At 44.8% G+C, this 17,603-nt stretch overlaps 1 protein-coding gene across 2 annotated transcripts in view; it reads right to left on the bottom strand.

Moving 5' to 3' along the window:
• LOC115468788 (catalase-like) overlaps positions 1-17,603 on the bottom strand; it is a 60,554-nt gene that overhangs the window by 22,973 nt on the left and 19,978 nt on the right. For both annotated transcript variants that reach the window (XM_030200785.1, XM_030200784.1), the window contains exons 7-10: positions 17,340-17,531; positions 16,937-17,089; positions 6,475-6,613; positions 2,877-3,007 (exon numbers count right to left, since the gene is read on the bottom strand). In XM_030200785.1, the coding sequence (XP_030056645.1) occupies positions 2,877-3,007; positions 6,475-6,613; positions 16,937-17,089; positions 17,340-17,531 (615 nt within the window). The remainder of the gene's footprint in view (positions 1-2,876; positions 3,008-6,474; positions 6,614-16,936; positions 17,090-17,339; positions 17,532-17,603) is intronic.

Here is a 17,603-nt window from a genome sequence, read left to right as displayed (position 1 = left end):
CACCAGCATGTGTCCGATGTCCGCATTGTGCTCCAGCGGCTCCGGGAGCACCGCTTATATGCAAAATTGGAGAAATGCTCGTTTCACCAGCAGAGTCTTCCGTTCCTGGGGAATATTGTGTCCTCCACCGGATTGCAAATGGATCCTGGGAAATTGACTGCAATCCGCGACTGGCCGGCTCCCCAGGGCCTGTGGGCCTTGCAGAGGTTCCTGGGGTTCGCCAACTACTACCGACAGTTCATCAAGGATTACTCCCTCATCACGGCTCCCTTAACGGCCTTCACTAGGAAGGGCGCCGATGTCAAGAACTGGACGCCAGAGGCGGTTGCTGCATTTACCACCTTGAAGAAAGTGTTTCTTTCTGCACCAGTCCTCCGCAGTCCAGATCCTACCCAGCCCTTCCTAGTGGAAGTAGACGCCTCAGCCTTGGGAGTAGGGGCTGTGCTCTCCCAGACATCTGCTGCCAGGAAGAAGCATGCCTGCTTCTTCTTCTCCCGTAAGTTCACCCCCGCGGAACGAAACTATACAGTGGGAGATCGGGAGCTTCTGGCGCTCAAGTTGGCTTTCAAGGACTGGCGGTACCTGCTGAAGGGAGCAGCGCATCCGGTGACGGTGATCACCGACCACAAGAACCTCATCTAGCTCCATCAATTTCTCCCGCTGAGGTTCCACCTCAAGTTCAGTCCACGGTCCGAACACTTCAGGAAGCATGGAAGAAGGTTCAGGAGCAGCTGTGCCGGGCAGCGGTCAAGGCCAAGGAGATGTATGACCGCAAGAGGCAAGCGGCTCCCACGTTCCAGCCAGGAGAGAAGGTTTGGCTAAGCACCCGGTACCTGAAGCTGCGGCTCCCATCACTCAAGTTTGCCCCTCGCTTCATCGGGCCGTTTGCGGTGCGCTCCAGGATAGGCGCGGTGACTTATCGGCTGCACCTGCCCGGTCAACTCAGAGTACACAATGCCTTCCACGTGTCTCTCTTGAAACCTTTCTGCAGCTCCAAGTGGCATCCGGAACCCAAGAGGGTGGTCGTGCCAGAGAGTGATCCAGACCCCGAGTACGAGGTGGACCGGATTCTGGACTCGAAGCTACGTGGAGGGAGGTTGTTCTACCTGTTGTCCTGGAAACACTTCGGACCCGAAAACAACTCCTGGGAGCCAGCAACCAACGTCCATGCTCCAGACCTGGTCCGTGAGTACCATTCCCTCCATCCTAATCGACCCGGACCAGGGAGACGGGGGAGGCGTCAGGGGGGATACTGTTACGTTCCTCACCTGATTCCAGGCCTGCGCGTCTGATTCGCCGGCGAGGTGCGGTCCGGCAGAGCTAGCCGGCTTTTTGATGTTTCTCCAGGATGGGTCGGTTTCATTTTCCCAAGTCTGGCAGCCATCATCCGGCTTAGAGCACGGGCAGCGGCCATCTTGGCTAGCTCAGGAGGGGACGGCCATCTTGTATAAACGAGATCAGGAAGGAACTCCATATTTGGTCTTGGGAGGATCTCCTATGGGGGCAGCCATGTTGGCTTCACCTGAGTTTGGTTTGCTCAGATTTCTTCACTATTTAAAGCACTACCTCCAGGCCTTCATTGCTTCGGCCTCATTTGTTCTGAGGAGTTGCTGTCTGAGTGCTGTTCACCGACTTCCTTCTGTTCCTGTTTTTCCTGTGTATCAGACCTTGGCTAGTTATCTCAGATTTCGCTTATTTGCTGCCTGCCTTGACTCTGGACTGATTTGACTATTTCTTTGCCTGTTGGAGTACTGGTTCTGGACTGTGTCTGTTTCCTGCTATCCTGGTCAGTGGCTGTGCAACCCCGCTAGTTCCTGAAGTCCTGGTGGCTGCCTGTAGCTGGGGGCTCAACTCCCGGTGAACGGTGGTCGCTTCCCAGGTGAAGCTAGGGGTTGTCTGGCTGCCTGACCAAGTGCGATGTCACTCCATCTCTGCCATGCTCAGTCGGGGCACAGGGGCTCACCACTACCGGGTCATAACACTACTCTCCAATCTACCAGTACCATGCTCGATTTTAAAGATAAATTAACAATAGTTCCGCAAGTTCATTTTTCAATTCTATCAGTACTCTGGGATGGATACCATCCGATCCAGGAGATTTGCTACTCTTTAATTTGTCAAATTGTCCCATTACATCCTCCAGGTTTATAGAGATTTCATTCAGTTTCTCTGACTTGTCAGTTTTGAATACCATTTCTGGCACTTGTATCTCTCCCAAATTTTCCTCGGTGAAGACTGAAGGAAAGAATTCATTTAATCTCTCCGCTATGGCTTTGTCTTCCCCGATTGCGCCGTTTACCCCTCGGTCATCTAGCGGTCTAACTGATTCCTTTGCCGGCTTCCTGCTTTTAATATACCTAAAAAAAATTTAATATGTGTTTTTGTCTCCAACGCAATTTAAGGTAGTTTTCCCCCACACCCTTTTTAAAGCAAAATAAAGATAGAAAGTGTTCATCCTAGTTTACAAAATAGAAATCATTCATCTATGACAGGGGTGTGTAACCACGGTTCTTGAAGGCCAAAATTCAGTCAGGTTTTCAAGATTTCTACAATCACTATGCATGAGATTAAGTTGCATGTACTGCTTCCATCATATTCAAACAGATCTCTTGCATATTCATTGAAAATCATGAAAACCGGGTTGTGGCCCTCAAGGACCCCTGATCTATGAGGTAGAAGGGAGTCTTTCCTCATGGCTGCTGTAGAATTAGCTATGTTGCATATTCTTATAAGGCGGTCTATCTACTAATCAATATACACTGTATCGGTATCAAACACACTGAGCTTTCCATTGGTGTACATGGAATCATTTGAAAAATCTACGGTCAAATACTACAAAGATATATTTAGAGTTTGGTCTTCCCCTAGTTAATTACCTGACTGAAGTTATCGTCATCTGCAGAGTTGTATCGAGCGACATCTCCTGACAGTTTGTATCTATGTTCCAGTGCCTTGGGATCACTCACAGGACCACAATAACTGTTTGGGTAATAATTTGGGGCATTCCCTTTGAAAACAGATCATATTTTATGTTAGAATTCTTTGAAAACTGAAGTAGATCTGTAAGACTAAATTCAAACTGGCCAACTTTAAGTTTTGCTTTCTTGCCTTCAGCATCTACAAGCACTTTTCCTCGTATAGAAACAACTTTAATTTGAAATCTTTTCCATTAGACAAGCAGGCCTGTAGCCACATCTCCATGACAGAAATAATAGAAGTTTTAGTGATTTACCAACTGCTTCTTGAAAGAAATGCACCTTCAGATTAGTATACTGCAAAATGGAGTGGGTTCCAAAGATAAGGGTCCACAAGAAAAAGGTGTTAAGACTTAAGGAACAGACTACAGCAATAACCTTTAACAGGACCAGCTTAACCACAAGGCAATCTAAGCACTCATCTAAGGTAGTAGGTTCTAGAAGGCTGGAAAGAGCATTAAAACAATAGGTACTGAGAGCCTCGCAGACTCAAAGAACCATCAGCATGAACTTTTACTTACAGGGAGGGTTGGTTTTGGAGATAGCCTTCCTTATGCTATATAGAAAACAAAGTTTAATTTTTAAAAGTAAGATGGTCAATTATGTGTTTTTACAAGATGGGGGGGGGGGGGCAGATTGTAGGGATATTTCCTTGTGTTTCTCACCTTGCTGGTCTTAGCCTGTATAATCCTAATACATCTGAGATGGAGTCTGCAACCTATGACCTGCACATCAGTGAGCCAGCAAATTCAGCTTTCTGCTGGTGGAAAATCACTGGCAGTCATGTAACATCCAAGGACATGCTTTGGGCAACCAACCCCCCTTATCTCCCCGAGAAGCTGAAAAGGGAGTGAGACATGGCTCCAACAAGCCGGGTGAGAAACAGAAATGCATACCAAGAAGTAACAGTTTCAAGGTCACGAACAACGGCCATTTCTTGCTCATGGAATGAGCTTGACAAGATCAGGATTGGTCCACGCTGGTCACCTGAGGAAAAGGGACTAAGAAAGCGGGAACAAGGAGAAGTGAGTTGGTCGGAATCCATGGAAGAAGTTGGAGCTGGCAAGAGGACGAGTGAGACCGGACGTGGTCCACAACCTTGTGAACTGCCTATCTAGAGAAAGTAACAGTTGGTTCAGCTGTACCCGCACGGAGTGACTGTGACCCTGCTTACTGAAGAGATCCTGTCCTATTTCTGAGACTAAGACTCGCTGGGAGGGACAGCTAGAGTCTGAGAAGGAATTAACTCTTATCTCATCCTGACTGCTGGAGAGACAGCGTGGTGAGGCACAGAGATTTATTTCCTATTCGTCTGGGATTAGTGTTTGGTGTTTGTCTTAGCCAAGATAGGTTACCTTGTGACTCATGGTCGGAGGATTGCTGCTAATAACCGTATTTACCTCAGAACATAGTTTCCGTATTACCAATCAGGTTGTAATTTACCTAGTAACCAGTAAGAATCAGAGTGTATAGTTAGTGACAATATATTTTGTAGGTCTTTTATCAGCAAGTTATTTTTGTATCTAGCTAAGCTTTGCTACAGAGTTTTCTATTTTGTATATCTTATGTATATCTTATATATATATAATGTATATCTTATGTATATCTTATATATATATCAGCTGGCTCTAGTTTGTATCTCTCTTTCGGAATCATTGGCTTGGTGCCAATCCAGGTTCTATTCATCCCTAGACAGAGATCAGAGTATTTTGCTTGCAAATAATTCTGTAATTGGGACCTGGGCGCAAATGAGACTGGTGGGAGGTGTTTTCCTATAAGTATCATTTGTGACTACCTACAGGATGATCATGGTTGTTAAGGGTAACTATCAAAATCCTGGTTGGGAGGGGGGGAGTAGGCAGTCTAGAGTCCTGAAAATTACTTTAGGTAGACACAAGGCTGAAAGTAGGGCTAGGGACTTAATACTCAGGAACCAGCCCTGCATAACAATATCTTACAAAGAAGAAGGAAAAGCTTGACTTAATAATGAAGTAGACAGGTTATTTCAGTGCCACAAGGCTTACAGAAGTTTATTTGGAAGGAATCGAGAAGAATAAGAGGAAAGGCATGTGAAAAACTCAACAAGAGACCTGACCTGATGTTCAAAATGCTTTAACTGGGCAAGAGAGGCTCCTCCCTAGTTAAATCATGCTGAGCAGGCTGAGAGGGGATGTTTAGTGGCATTTAACCAGGCAGTACCATTGAATATCTCCTCTGACTTCCTCTGCATTGTCCAGATAGTGCTAGGGTGGTGGGGGTGGAGGGTAGAGGCAGGTGGTCCTGGAAGTTATCTTGTCTTCCTCTCTTCAATAGTCCCCCTTTCCTATGTGTCCTATCTGTCTGTCCTACCCTTATACCTTATTTGTCCTGTCTGTCTGTCCTGATTTAGATTGTAAGCTCTTTTGAGCAGGGACTTTCTTTTCTTCATGTTCAATTGTGAAGCGCTGCATACGACTGGTAGCACTATAGAAATGATTTGTGGTAGTAGTAGTTACGCTGGCACCAGCAATATTAAGTGCTGGTGCCCCTCTAGCTAACCAGGCAAGTAGGACTGCTTAAAAATCAGTCCACAATTTTGCCTGGTTTAGCTTTGTGGGTACAGCACTGAATATTGGCCATAGCCGCATAACTTTTGGGTATTGCCATTAACCAAGTTATTCAGTACCAGTGCACAGCCATGGCCTATATTGAATATATGGGCAAACTTAGCTTACAGCAGTCAGCATTTTTAAAAATGTTTACCACCACTGGTTGAATATTGACTGGAAGATGACTATGGATTTGGTAGATGAATAAAATAGGAAAGGATGACTTCCATGTGAAGAGACAAGAAGATAACTTGAAGCTGGTTGACTTAACACTGTTCCTCTTTAAATGTGTGAATCTTCACAGACAGCTGATACTAGAGCTGGGCTGTCATAGGAAATGTCAATGACATATCTCATGTTGTGTCATGTTGTTTACAAATGAAAATGGGCAGGGAAAAAACACCACGTTTTGTGGGGTTTTTTTAATTGCCAATTATAGTGCTCATTATTTGCAAAGAGGGTGCACTGTTTCGGAAAGAGTGCATGTTCTTTACAAATAGTGCATGTGTACACGAACTAGTGCACACATGCATGCACTCTCAGGAAATATTGCTTGGGACCTGCATAAGCTCCAGCGGGCTGGATATTCAATTCCAGTGCCCGAACATGACCTGGCATTGAATATCCAGAGGCTGATTCTGCCCACAGTGAATAGTGTTTGAAAAAAAAAAAACGTCTGACCACCATCAGATGAATATTGAATGGATAAGTTCTATGTTATACAGAACATGGATTTTCAGCAAACAATTCAGCTGCATAACTTTAAATAAATATTTTATCTATTTAAAATTATATTAAGGCCATGGACAACTGAATATTGATCTCAGAAATGAAAATTTCTGTATAAAATAACTTATGCTACTGACCAGAGCATATCTTGTAATCCATGTTAGTAGAACTTTATGAATTACCTTGATTGTGAAACAAACACATGGGTCCATCTCTCTGATAGTTGGCCACACAAGTTCGCTGGGGCCAGTTTATAGGTAACTGCTGATAATTGGGCCCTAGACGGTATCTTTGTGCATCTGGATATGAAAAAAGACGACCCTGAAATAAATTAAAATATTTATATAATAAACTGGTATATACAGAGAGGCATTTTCAGAAAAATGTCTAAGTTCAAAAAATAATGTCCTACTCATAACGTCCAAAAATAAAAATAAAACCCAGCCATCTCACAGCCATTATAAAACAGGAAAGACGCCTAGACAGGGCCGCTTTTAGCAAGTGCGGGGCCCTGTGCAGACCAATTTGATGGGGCCCCATCCTAGCCCCGCCCCCACCCTAGCTCCAGGGCCGGCCACTCCTCCCTCTGAGCTCCAGGGCAGCCACCACTCACTTTGAGCTCCCGGGCCATCCCCTTTGAGCTCCAGGACCATCCCCCTTCCCTCCCAGCTCCAGGGCCCGGCCCCCCTCCGAGCTCCAGGGCCCCTCCCTCCTCCCTAGCTCCAAGGCCCTCTTTCCCAGCTCCAAGGTCCTCCCTCCCAGCTCCAAGGCCCCCCTCCTTCCGAGGCCTCCCTCCCTCTGAGGCCGAGCTCCAGTCCCCCTCCCTCTGAATTTTAAAAGTTACCTCGTCGGCAGCGGCAGGTAGCAGCAGTGAAAAGCATGCTAGCTCGGCGCTTCAGGAGCCTTCCTCTCAGCTCTGGTCCCGCCCTCATTTCCTGTTTCCGGGAGGGCGGGACCAGAGCTGAGAGAGGGAAGGGAAGGCTCCTGAAGCGCCGAGCATCTCGCACGCTTTTCACTGCTGCTGCCTGCCGCTGCCTGTAACTCGATGAGGTAACTTTTAAAATTCAGAGGGAGGGTGACTGGAACTCGGGTGGTCGGGGCGGAGAGGCAAGGCGTGCCGCGTGGGGCCCCCTTGAGCGCAAAGCCCTATGCAGTCGCCTCACCCTAAGACCGGCCCTGCGCCTGGATTTCCTGCTCCATTTTGACTGTGAGATGAATGTTTTTCCACTGAAAACATCCAAAATGCATAGCCATTTTCCAAAGTGAAATGTCCAACTTTTGAACACCAAATAAACCAGGGACATGAACATCTGTCTTTAATCATTTTCAAAAATATAGCCACATAGTTCCCTGCAGAACTACTACTAATAATAATGGTGTCTGACAAGTCATAATTATTATTGTCATAATTTGGTGTTGTCATGGACCAGGTTCAGTAATGGCACCCAAATTTGGGTATAATATCCAAAAAGACTTTATTGAGGATACCGTGTATGAAACAAATGCCCGACACAGGCCGTGTTTCGCCCAACAATAGGGCTGCGTCAGGGGCTATAATAAATAACAAACATATAAAATTAGAAATATGTGAAATTATAAAACATAAAATATATATATAAAATATAAAACATGAATTATACTGTACGTGTAAAACATAGACATCCTATATAATAATTCTCACCACCAACGTTCTAATGTGGGACTGCCTGTGTCTGTGGCTCCTGGAGTTGCTGAGCTAGGCTCCGTAGCCAGGATGATGTCACTCACAGCTGATTCCAAGGCAAGGGGAAGAGTAAGGAAACATGCGGAGCGTGTTTCCCTACTCCTCCCCCTGCCTGGGAATCAGCTGTCAGTGCGCCACTCCATGCCACTTCACAGAAAGTGGCAGGGAGAGGCGCATCAAAAAACTACAAGCGTGGCACCAAAGAACCCCCCCCCCCCTGGCACATCAAACACCCCCCACCCGAAGCACATCAACACCCCCCCACACTCACACATGTCACAGTCTCCCTCCCTCCCAGATCCCCGTTTCACGGTCTCCCTCCCTCCCAGTTCCAGGATCCCCCCTTGCTCACAGTTCCAGGGTCATTGTGCCTCCCTTCCTCTGCCAGCCCCATTCCTTATGAATTTTTGAAGACTCAGTTACCCAGTCAGGGTTACGGCGGCTGGCGGCGGCACTGGCATCAGCAGCATCGGTAAACGGCGTACAGGCTCGTCCCGTCTGTCTCATGTTGTGTAACGAATTCTTCGGGGCAGGCAGGAAAGATCCCTGGTCCTGCCTGCCCGCCTGCTGCTGGCACTGGTGCTGACGCTCCCCCGCTGCCGGATCGCTGTTCAAAATGGCCGCCGATACTTACAAGGGTGGCCTCCAAGACTTCAGCAGAAGTCTCGCAAGACCGCCATTGGAAGTCTCGGTGGCCATTTTCAACAGCGATCCGGCAGAGGGGGAGTGTCAGCACCAGCAGCGGGCAGGCAGGAACGTGGATCTTTCCTGCCTGCCCCAAAGATTTCATTACACAACCTGGGTGGATGAAGGAGGGACAGGTGAGAGAGCAGGGTCACTGGACATGGGTGGCTGGAGGGGGGGCAGGGGGAGAGCAGGGTCACTGGACATGGGTGGCTGCAGGCAGGCAAGGGGAGAGGAGGGTCACCACTGGACATGGGTGGCTGCAAGGGGGGCAGGGGGAGAGGAGGGTTGCAGGACATGGGTGGCTGGAGGGGGACAGGGGAGAGGAGGGTTGCTGGACATGGGTGGCTGCAGGGGGGGCAAGGGGAGGGGAGGGTTGCTGGACATGGGTGGCTGCAGGGGGGGCAGGGGGAGAGGAGGGTCGGTGGACAGGGGTGGCTGGAGGGAGGGGGGTGAGGGGGGTCCTAAGACCAGAAAGGTGGGGGTGGAAGGGGGGCATCAGACCATAAAGGGAGGGGGAGGGGGTGCACACTCACTCTCACTCACTCACTCTCTGTCTATCACATACACTGTCTCTGACACACTCTCTGTCTATCACACTCTACATCTCTCACACGCACTCTCTCTCAAACATACACTCCGAGGAAAACCTTGCTAGCGCCCATTTCATTTCTGACAGAAACGGGCCTTTTTTTACTAGTGACTTATAAACACTAAAAGTGCTTTTTTAATTGCTTTCTGGGACCCAAATTTGGGTGCCTTAAAAAATTGACTCCCAGAGCTAAAGAGCACTCTGGGTTGAGCATCATTTATAGACTAGCATGTAGTTCCAATTCCCACGCCCAAATTTTGTGCCAGGACTTATTCTTGCTGAAACCAGCATGCATCCTGGTATTCTATAACATAGCATGCAAATTTCCAGAATGCCCTTGGCCCGCCCATGCCCCCTTTTGGGTTGTGCACCATGGGACTTGAATATGCAGCTTTCTAGAATAGTGCATAGCAAGATGTGTGCGCAAATCCAGATTGGTGCCAATTGACATTTAATAATTGTTAGTGCCCAATTATTGATGTTAATTGGCTCATTATTCAATTTAGTTGCACACGCATCTCAGGATCATGCCCAAATTTGGGCACGCAAATTTGAACACCCTTTATAGAATCCCCTCACATATGATGAAAAAGTATCCAATTAGAAGGCAGCTTAACAATGATCTGAGTAACCCTTTGGGGCTAAAAAGGGCAAGGCATAAGTGTAAAGGTTAATTCCCATGTGATCATAAGGAGAGAACTTCTTAGCTTGGTGCCTGCCTATTTGCGCCTCCTCCATCCTAGAAGGAATACAAAGGAATGACACTGGAGGAATGAACAGCAGCTACTGGTATAGGTTAACGGGACCAACTTCAGGTGCCCAGACAGGGTACAGTCAGATGTTTTAGTAAATAGAAGGTGAAATGAAGGTGTCCTGATATTTACATGAAATATAAGAATTTGTTTCTCGAACAGTGGTACAGACATTCAACTCAGCAATGCAGAAGGAAAATAAAAGGTTTGTCTTTGTGCTGAGATGGACCAGAGTAGAAGAGGAAGAGATTAAAGGCAAGTTGGGAACCACTGCTTAGTCTATGGCATTGTGAAGACCAAAGTCAGCTTTAATTTTGGTATTCAAATAAAATTGGAAAAGGAGCCACTAATAGACTTTGGTTCCAGCAAGGCAGAGGTGAACTGATTAGCATTGGTGTAACAAAGAATAATTTCTCTTTGCAACAGAAGCATATGGAATGCATTGAATATTGCCAAAAGCCCATGGTAAAAAAAAAAATAGCTGACTCAGGTCCCATCTCATAAAAATGTTTAAAGATTTGGGCTACAGTAAAGATTTTAGTGTTTAGGCTTACTGTAATTGTGTATTATACCAAAAGGTTCATAACGGAAAGCTACTACCCCTAATTTTCAGTATTCTTTTGTGTATTATACCAAAAGGTTCATAATGGAAAGCTACTACCCCTAATTTTCAGTATGCCTTTATATTTTGCAGCATGGATGTGTAAGTAGGGCAAGAGCAAGTTTTGAGAGGACAGCAGTGTTGGTTTACACTATATTCTAGCCTCACTATAAAAATTTAACTAGAATGGTTAATAGGAAACCCCAAAAGTTTTATTTAAGTTTTTTAAAAAGCAAATCATCTATGTTGTTTTTGTTCTATGTCTTTTCTACTTTGCACAGAACATTTTATAAATGCAATAATAATTTGAAAGGTGTGTGCTAATTAATTTGAATGTTGTTTTCAGCTGTTGAAAGCGTTCAGCCTTGGGCATTTTTCCTCTGACTACATCAAACTCCCACACACCTTGCCTATTTACATTACTGTAGACATGCAGAACAAGTTTCCAGACCTTATATGGCCTTAAAAAGACTCAACCCATTTGTAATAAGGGGAGTGTGCCAGTCTATAAAGAACACCTATGTATGTATATTCTCGGTATATTTACTGTTCATTTAATATACTGCCTATCACGTTAATATCAAAGTGGTTTCCATTATCAAAACAAATTAAAAAGTAAGTGAGGGTTACAAACAAAAGGGAAGAAACACAAGGAAGGCCTAGGTTACACTATTTCAGTCAATTTAATAAAAATAAATACAGTGCACTCCATTTAAGTGCACGTCGGATAAGCGCATGCTCTGTTTAACTGCATGCCGTACTTCGATCCCGTTTTTGGCACCATCAATTTCTATAGGGACAAACTTCGGTTTAGCACACCACTGATAAGTGCAAGATTCACTTATATGCATGGTTTAAGACCGCTCCTCTGCAGGAAAGACTCTGTATAAGTGCACACACGGAATATGGAAGCCGATTGGCGTGTGACAAAGGGGCGGTAAATTTGAAATCTCGTTGGTTAACTGCTACAGGCAGAATAAGCGAAAGAATGTTGTTAGAGTGTACACTGTCGTCGTCGCGCAACTGTAAGACTTTAACACTGGCTGAACGAATAGAAGTTCTTTAAAAATTAGAAAACAAACAAAGTCAAGCATCTATTGCTAAAGAATATGGTGTCAATCCCAGTCAAATTTCACGTATCTTGAAGCAGAAAGACCAGCTTCTGGAAGATTGGCAAAACAATACAAATCCACACCGGAAATGTAAACAGGCGGGAAAAGCTGAGGATGTAGAAGATGCTCTTCTTCGGTGGTTTTCTCAAGTCAGGAACAGACAGTTTCCTGTCAGTAGTCCACTGCTTATGGAGAAAGCTAATCAGCTAGCTGAAAGTCTTGGACTAACTGAATTCAAAGCCACTGTTGGATGGTTGGAAAGATGGAAGGAGAGGAACAACATAAAATTCAAGAAACAGCATGGTGAAAAACAAGACGCTGATGACTTTGGTGCTGAAAATTGAGTTGTTTCAGTTCTTCCTACCATCTTGAACGAGTTTGCACCTCGTGACATTTTCAATACTGATGAAAACGGTCTCTACTGGTGAGCGATTCCTGATGGAACACTTGCATTCAAACAAGCCGAAACTACAGGAAGTAAAACGTCGAAGGACCGACTGACGATCCTCCTTTGCTGCAATATGGGAGTGAGAAGTTGGAACCACTCGTCATTGGAAAGAGCAAACAGCCCCATTGCTTCAAGAATGTTAAGCGACTTCCTGTGTCATACGAGGCTAACGCAAATTCATGGATGACTGGGGAAATTTGGAAGCAGTAGCTAAAGAAGTTAGACACTAGAATGCGGGCACAAAAGCGTCAGATTTTGTTGCTCTGTGATAATTGTACTGCACACAGTAATGATGTCAGGCTGCACACAGTGAAGATGTTAGGCTGTCTAACATCAAGGTGGTCTTCCTGCCACCAAACACTACCTCTCTGATCCAACTTATGGATCAGGGCATAATAGCCAATTTCAAACAAGTACATAAGTACATAAGTAATGCCACACTGGGAAAAGACCAAGGGTCCATCGAGCCCAGCATCCTGTCCATGACAGCGGCCAATCCAGGCCAAGGGCACCTGGCAAGCTTCCCAAATGTACAAACATTCTATACATGTTATTCCCGGAATTGTGGATTTTTCCCAAGTCCATTTAGTAGCGGTTTGTGGACTTGTCTTTTAGGAAACCGTCTAACCCCCTTTTAAACTCTGCCAAGCTAACCGCCTTCACCACGTTCTCCGGCAACGAATTCCAGAGTTTAATTACGTGTTGGGTGAAGAAAAGTTTCCTCCGATTTGTTTTAAATTTACTGCACTGTAGTTTCATCACATGCCCCCTAGTCATAGTATTTTTGGAAAGCGTGAACAGACGCTTCACATCCACCTGTTCCATTCCACTCATTATTTTATATACCTCTATCATGTCTCTCCTCAGCCATCCTTCTCCAAGCTGAAAAGCCCTAGCCTCCTTAGTCTTTCTTCATAGGGAAGTCGTCCCATCCCCACTACCATTTTAGTCGCCCTTCGCTGCACCTTTTCCAATTCTACTATATCTTTCTTGAGATGCGGCGACCAGAATTGAACACAATACTCAAGGTGCGGTCGCACCATGGAGCGATACAACGGCATTATAACATCCTCACACCTGTTTTCCATACCTTTCCTAATAATACCCAACATTGTATTCGCTTTCCTAGCCGCAGCAGCACACTGAGCAGAAGGTTTCAGTGTGTTATCGACGACGACACCCAGATCCCTTTCTTGGTCCGTAACTCCTAACGTGGAACCTTGCATGATGTAGCTATAATTCGGGTTCTTTTTTCCCACATGCATCACCTTGCACTTGCTCACATTAAACATCATCTGCCATTTAGCCACCCAGTCTCCCAGTCTCGTAAGGTCCTTCTGTAATTTTTCACAATCCTGTCGCGAGTTAACAACTTTGAATAACTTTGTGTCATCAGCAAATTTAATTACCTCGCTAGTTACTCCCATCTCTAAATCATTTATAAATATATTAAAAAGCAGCGGTCCTAGCACAGACCCCTGAGGAACCCCACTAACTACCCTTCTCCATTGTGAATACTGCCCATTTAACCCCACTCTCTGTTTCCTATCTTTCAACCAGTTTTTAATCCACAATAGGACTTTTCCTCCTATCCCATGACCCTCCAATTTATCTCTGTAGCCTTTCATGAGGTACCTTGTCAAACGCCTTTTGAAAATCCAGATACAACGTTATCGGGCTCTTGTGCTACATCGTCTGATGAGCGTTCTGGATGACCAGACTGGCAAGGATAAACGTGCTGTTGAACTGACTCGTAATCTATCACTGTTGGATTCCCTATATATGCAGAAAGAAGCTTGGAATCATGTTACACAGGCAACCATTGTGAACTGCTACAAGCGGGCAAGCTTTGTTAGGGATATGGAGAGGGACGAAACAGATGCAGCTGTTGCAAACGCGTCACATGAACAGGCTATTGACATCCCAGCCAGTGTTACTGAAGAGTAGTTTCATCACTACGTAGCTGCTGATTACGATCTACAAACAGCTGACGACAGCACTGATGTCGACATATGCCCCTACATGCAAGCAATGGCTGATGATGAAATGAGCAGCAAGGCACATGCTAACGAAATTTAACAACCTTCTGTCACTTTTGCAAGAGCGCTGGAGAGTCTCAACACCATGCGGGCCTATCTGGAGGCCACTGGATGTCAGTGCTATAACAGTTTTTACTGTCTGGCAGACGTAGTCTATGGAACTCACAGACACGAGTGTACAGATGACTATGACTGATTACTTCAAGTAAGCCTAACGTCAGTTAACGGAGACTGTATACTGTACATATAATAAACTACTGTACATATGTTTATCAGATGTCAAGCTTCTTTGGGTCACAACGGTTAAGTGCGCGCTCCGGTTAACTGCATGTATTTCTTTGGTCCCAGATCCTTGCACTTAAGCAGATTGCACTGTACTTAAGAAGAGGGAGGGATGAGGTGTCAACTCAACTAGACAGTGATGAGCTGCTGCAGCAGAGGGCTAAAACACTCCCATAAAGCTCAGACAAGCAAAGCAGAGAAAGGGATATTAACAATCCCAGAGATGAGACAATTGCACACTATTCTGAGGGGAATGGTTGACAAAAAAGTTTGTATTTAGGGAAGTGTTTCCCAAACCAGGTCCTGGAGGCACTCCAGCCAGTCAGGTTTTCAGGATATCCACAATGAATATTCATGAGAGAGATTTGCATGCACTGTCTCTGCTGTATACAAATATCTTCATGAATATTCATTGTGGATATCCTGAAAACTTGACTGGCTGGGGTGCCTCCAGGACCGGGCTTTCTTAAATTGTTTTTGAGATGATTCCAGATGAATATCCCAAAGTAGGGAGTTCCATAACACAGATGCTACATTGGAGAAACAAAAACTAATTTATCATGTTGAAATTTCATCTTAACAAGTAATAGTCTCATATTTTCAAAATGTTTAGCTTTCTATGGTTCCTTTTATTAAGCTGCGGTACGGACTAGCACGTGCTTGCCAAGGCTTAAAAGGGCTTACTACAGGGGTATGCTCAGGTGTCCCTCAGTAGATGTCAAATGTGCTTGTGCTACCCATGCGTTAAAAATAAAGTTTATTTTTTAGCCGAGGGCATGCCTGGGGAGCAGAGAGTAGGTGTTTCTTCACTAATCACTTAGCGCAGCTACATTGCTGTAGGCTAACTGATTAGCATGGGATTAGTATGTGAGCCCTACAAAATAGGTGTCAGTAAGGGCTCACGCACTAATTTTTAATAGTGGCCTTGGTCTAATGGAAACAATAGTATGTGCCACAGAAAACAAGAGGCAAAGATCCACAATCTAGGTGAAGTAATAGAAGACAAGCAGACCAGCAGTATGGAAAGATGTGCAGCTTTATTACCAACAATCACCTGATGTGGCCACATTTCACCCGCAGGCTGCATCATGGGTAGAAACTAATATTCAAACATTCAATTTGTTTGTTTGAATATTAGTTTCTACCCTTGGCGCAGCCTGTGGACGAAATGTGGCCACATCGAACAATAGTATGTGGCTATTTTGAAACTGACAAATCAGCCATTTTCCAGCTGCGGTAGAAATGACTTTAGTGCAGACATACTAAGGCTACTTTGTACCGCAGCTTAGTAAAAGGCAGGGGCGTAGGCAGACCTGCCATTTTGGGTGGGCCCAGAGTTAACCTGGGTGGGCCCTTCCCACCCCCTACCCTTACCCTGTACATACATACAATATAGTGTTGTTGTTTTTTAATGAACCAGCATCTGCCCATTTCTCTCTGAACCTCCTCCCCCGGTTCTACCTCAGAGCTGTTGCCCATCGCAATTCCTATAGGCATATTATGCCAGCTCTGCAGGCTTCTTCTACCATGTCCCCAGCAAAGAAACAAGAAGTGACATCATGGAGGGCAGGACATGACAGAGAGATGCCTGCAGGGCTGGCACGGGATGCCTATAGGAATTGCTGCCGGCAGTAGCTCTGAGGTAGACCTGGAGGAGGGGTTCTAGAGAGAGATGGGCAGATGCCAGGCCATGAGTGGAGTAGAGGGAAAGAGAGTAGTGAGGCCCTATGAGCTGCTGACTGGGTGGGCCTGAGGCAAGAATGGGTGGGCCTGTGCCCACCCAGGCCCACCCTTAGCTACGCCACTGGTAAAAGGGCCCTTATGTATCCTGTGCAAAGGCTATTATAATGTGAATGTCATAGTATTTCAAAGAATTTTCATTTTTTAAAGAATTTTTTAAAAGGGAGGAAAGGAAAATGGAACGAGGAAGGGTAAAGGAGAATGGAGAGGACAGTATCCTGCCTTTGACAGGATTTCTACTACTTTTTGCTCCTCAATAATTTCTGGAGTTAATTCCAAAGTTCAAAAATATTAGAATTTTTTGACAAATTATCAATAGAAATAAAACAAAATAAAACATGGAAAAGAAAATAAGATGATACCTTTTTAATGGGACATAACTTAATACATTTCTTGGTTAGCTTTCGAAGGTTGCCCTTCTTCGTCAGATCGGAAAATCTTTCCAATCTGACGAAGAAGGGCAACCTTCGAAAGTTAATCAAGAAATGTATTGTTATGTCCAATATAAAAAGGTATCATCTTATTTTCTTTTCCATGTTTTATTTTGTTTTATTTCTATTGATTACCTTTAAAAGTGGACAAACACGGCTACCACACCTCTCTACTCAGGTTGACAAATTATGAAATTGTTTTTTTCTGTTAGAACCCTGTAAAAACTCTTTCTCACTTACCTGAAGCATTTTATCAGGGCTTGCTTCAATGCCTGGAGGCATGTTTCCAGGTTCAAAGGCCAGCTGTTCCACTTCCGCAAAATAATTAACAGGGTTCCTGTTTAGGACCAGTTGACCCACAGGTATAAGAGGATAATCCTTTTCACTCCAAATCTAAAATTTATGAAACAGATATTATAACGACATGACAGCAAGAAAATATTTTTTCTCACTAGCAATATAGCCCCTATGTTTACAAACACGTACAATGCTGACGCAGCCCATTCAAAGTGAATGGGCTGTGTTGGCATTAGCACTCTACAGACTCTGTGTTGAAAACTACCCTCCATATAATCACATCTGTGAAATTAAATCCTTGTAGCAAATTATTTAATAATAGATCATATTGATTTTTATAACCCACCTTGGTTGAATCAAAGGGGTTACATTTTTCATTCTGTGCCTCCTTAAAGGTCATAAGCTGGATGGATAAAGACCATGATGGGAAATTTCCTTTTTTAATGGCATCAAAAAGGTCCCGTAAACCATAATCTGGATCACTGGCTGCAAGTTTTTCTGCTTCTTCAGCCGAAAGATTTTTAACACCTTGATTAGTCTAAAAGAGAGCAAAAATGGCAATGGTCAGAATTTAGAAACAGATATAGTGGCAGTTTTCAGACAGGTAATT

Source organism: Microcaecilia unicolor, chromosome 4, assembly GCF_901765095.1.
Source record: "Microcaecilia unicolor chromosome 4, aMicUni1.1, whole genome shotgun sequence".
Lineage (NCBI taxonomy): Eukaryota > Metazoa > Chordata > Amphibia > Gymnophiona > Siphonopidae > Microcaecilia > Microcaecilia unicolor.
This window is presented reverse-complemented; position numbering and strand designations above follow the sequence as displayed.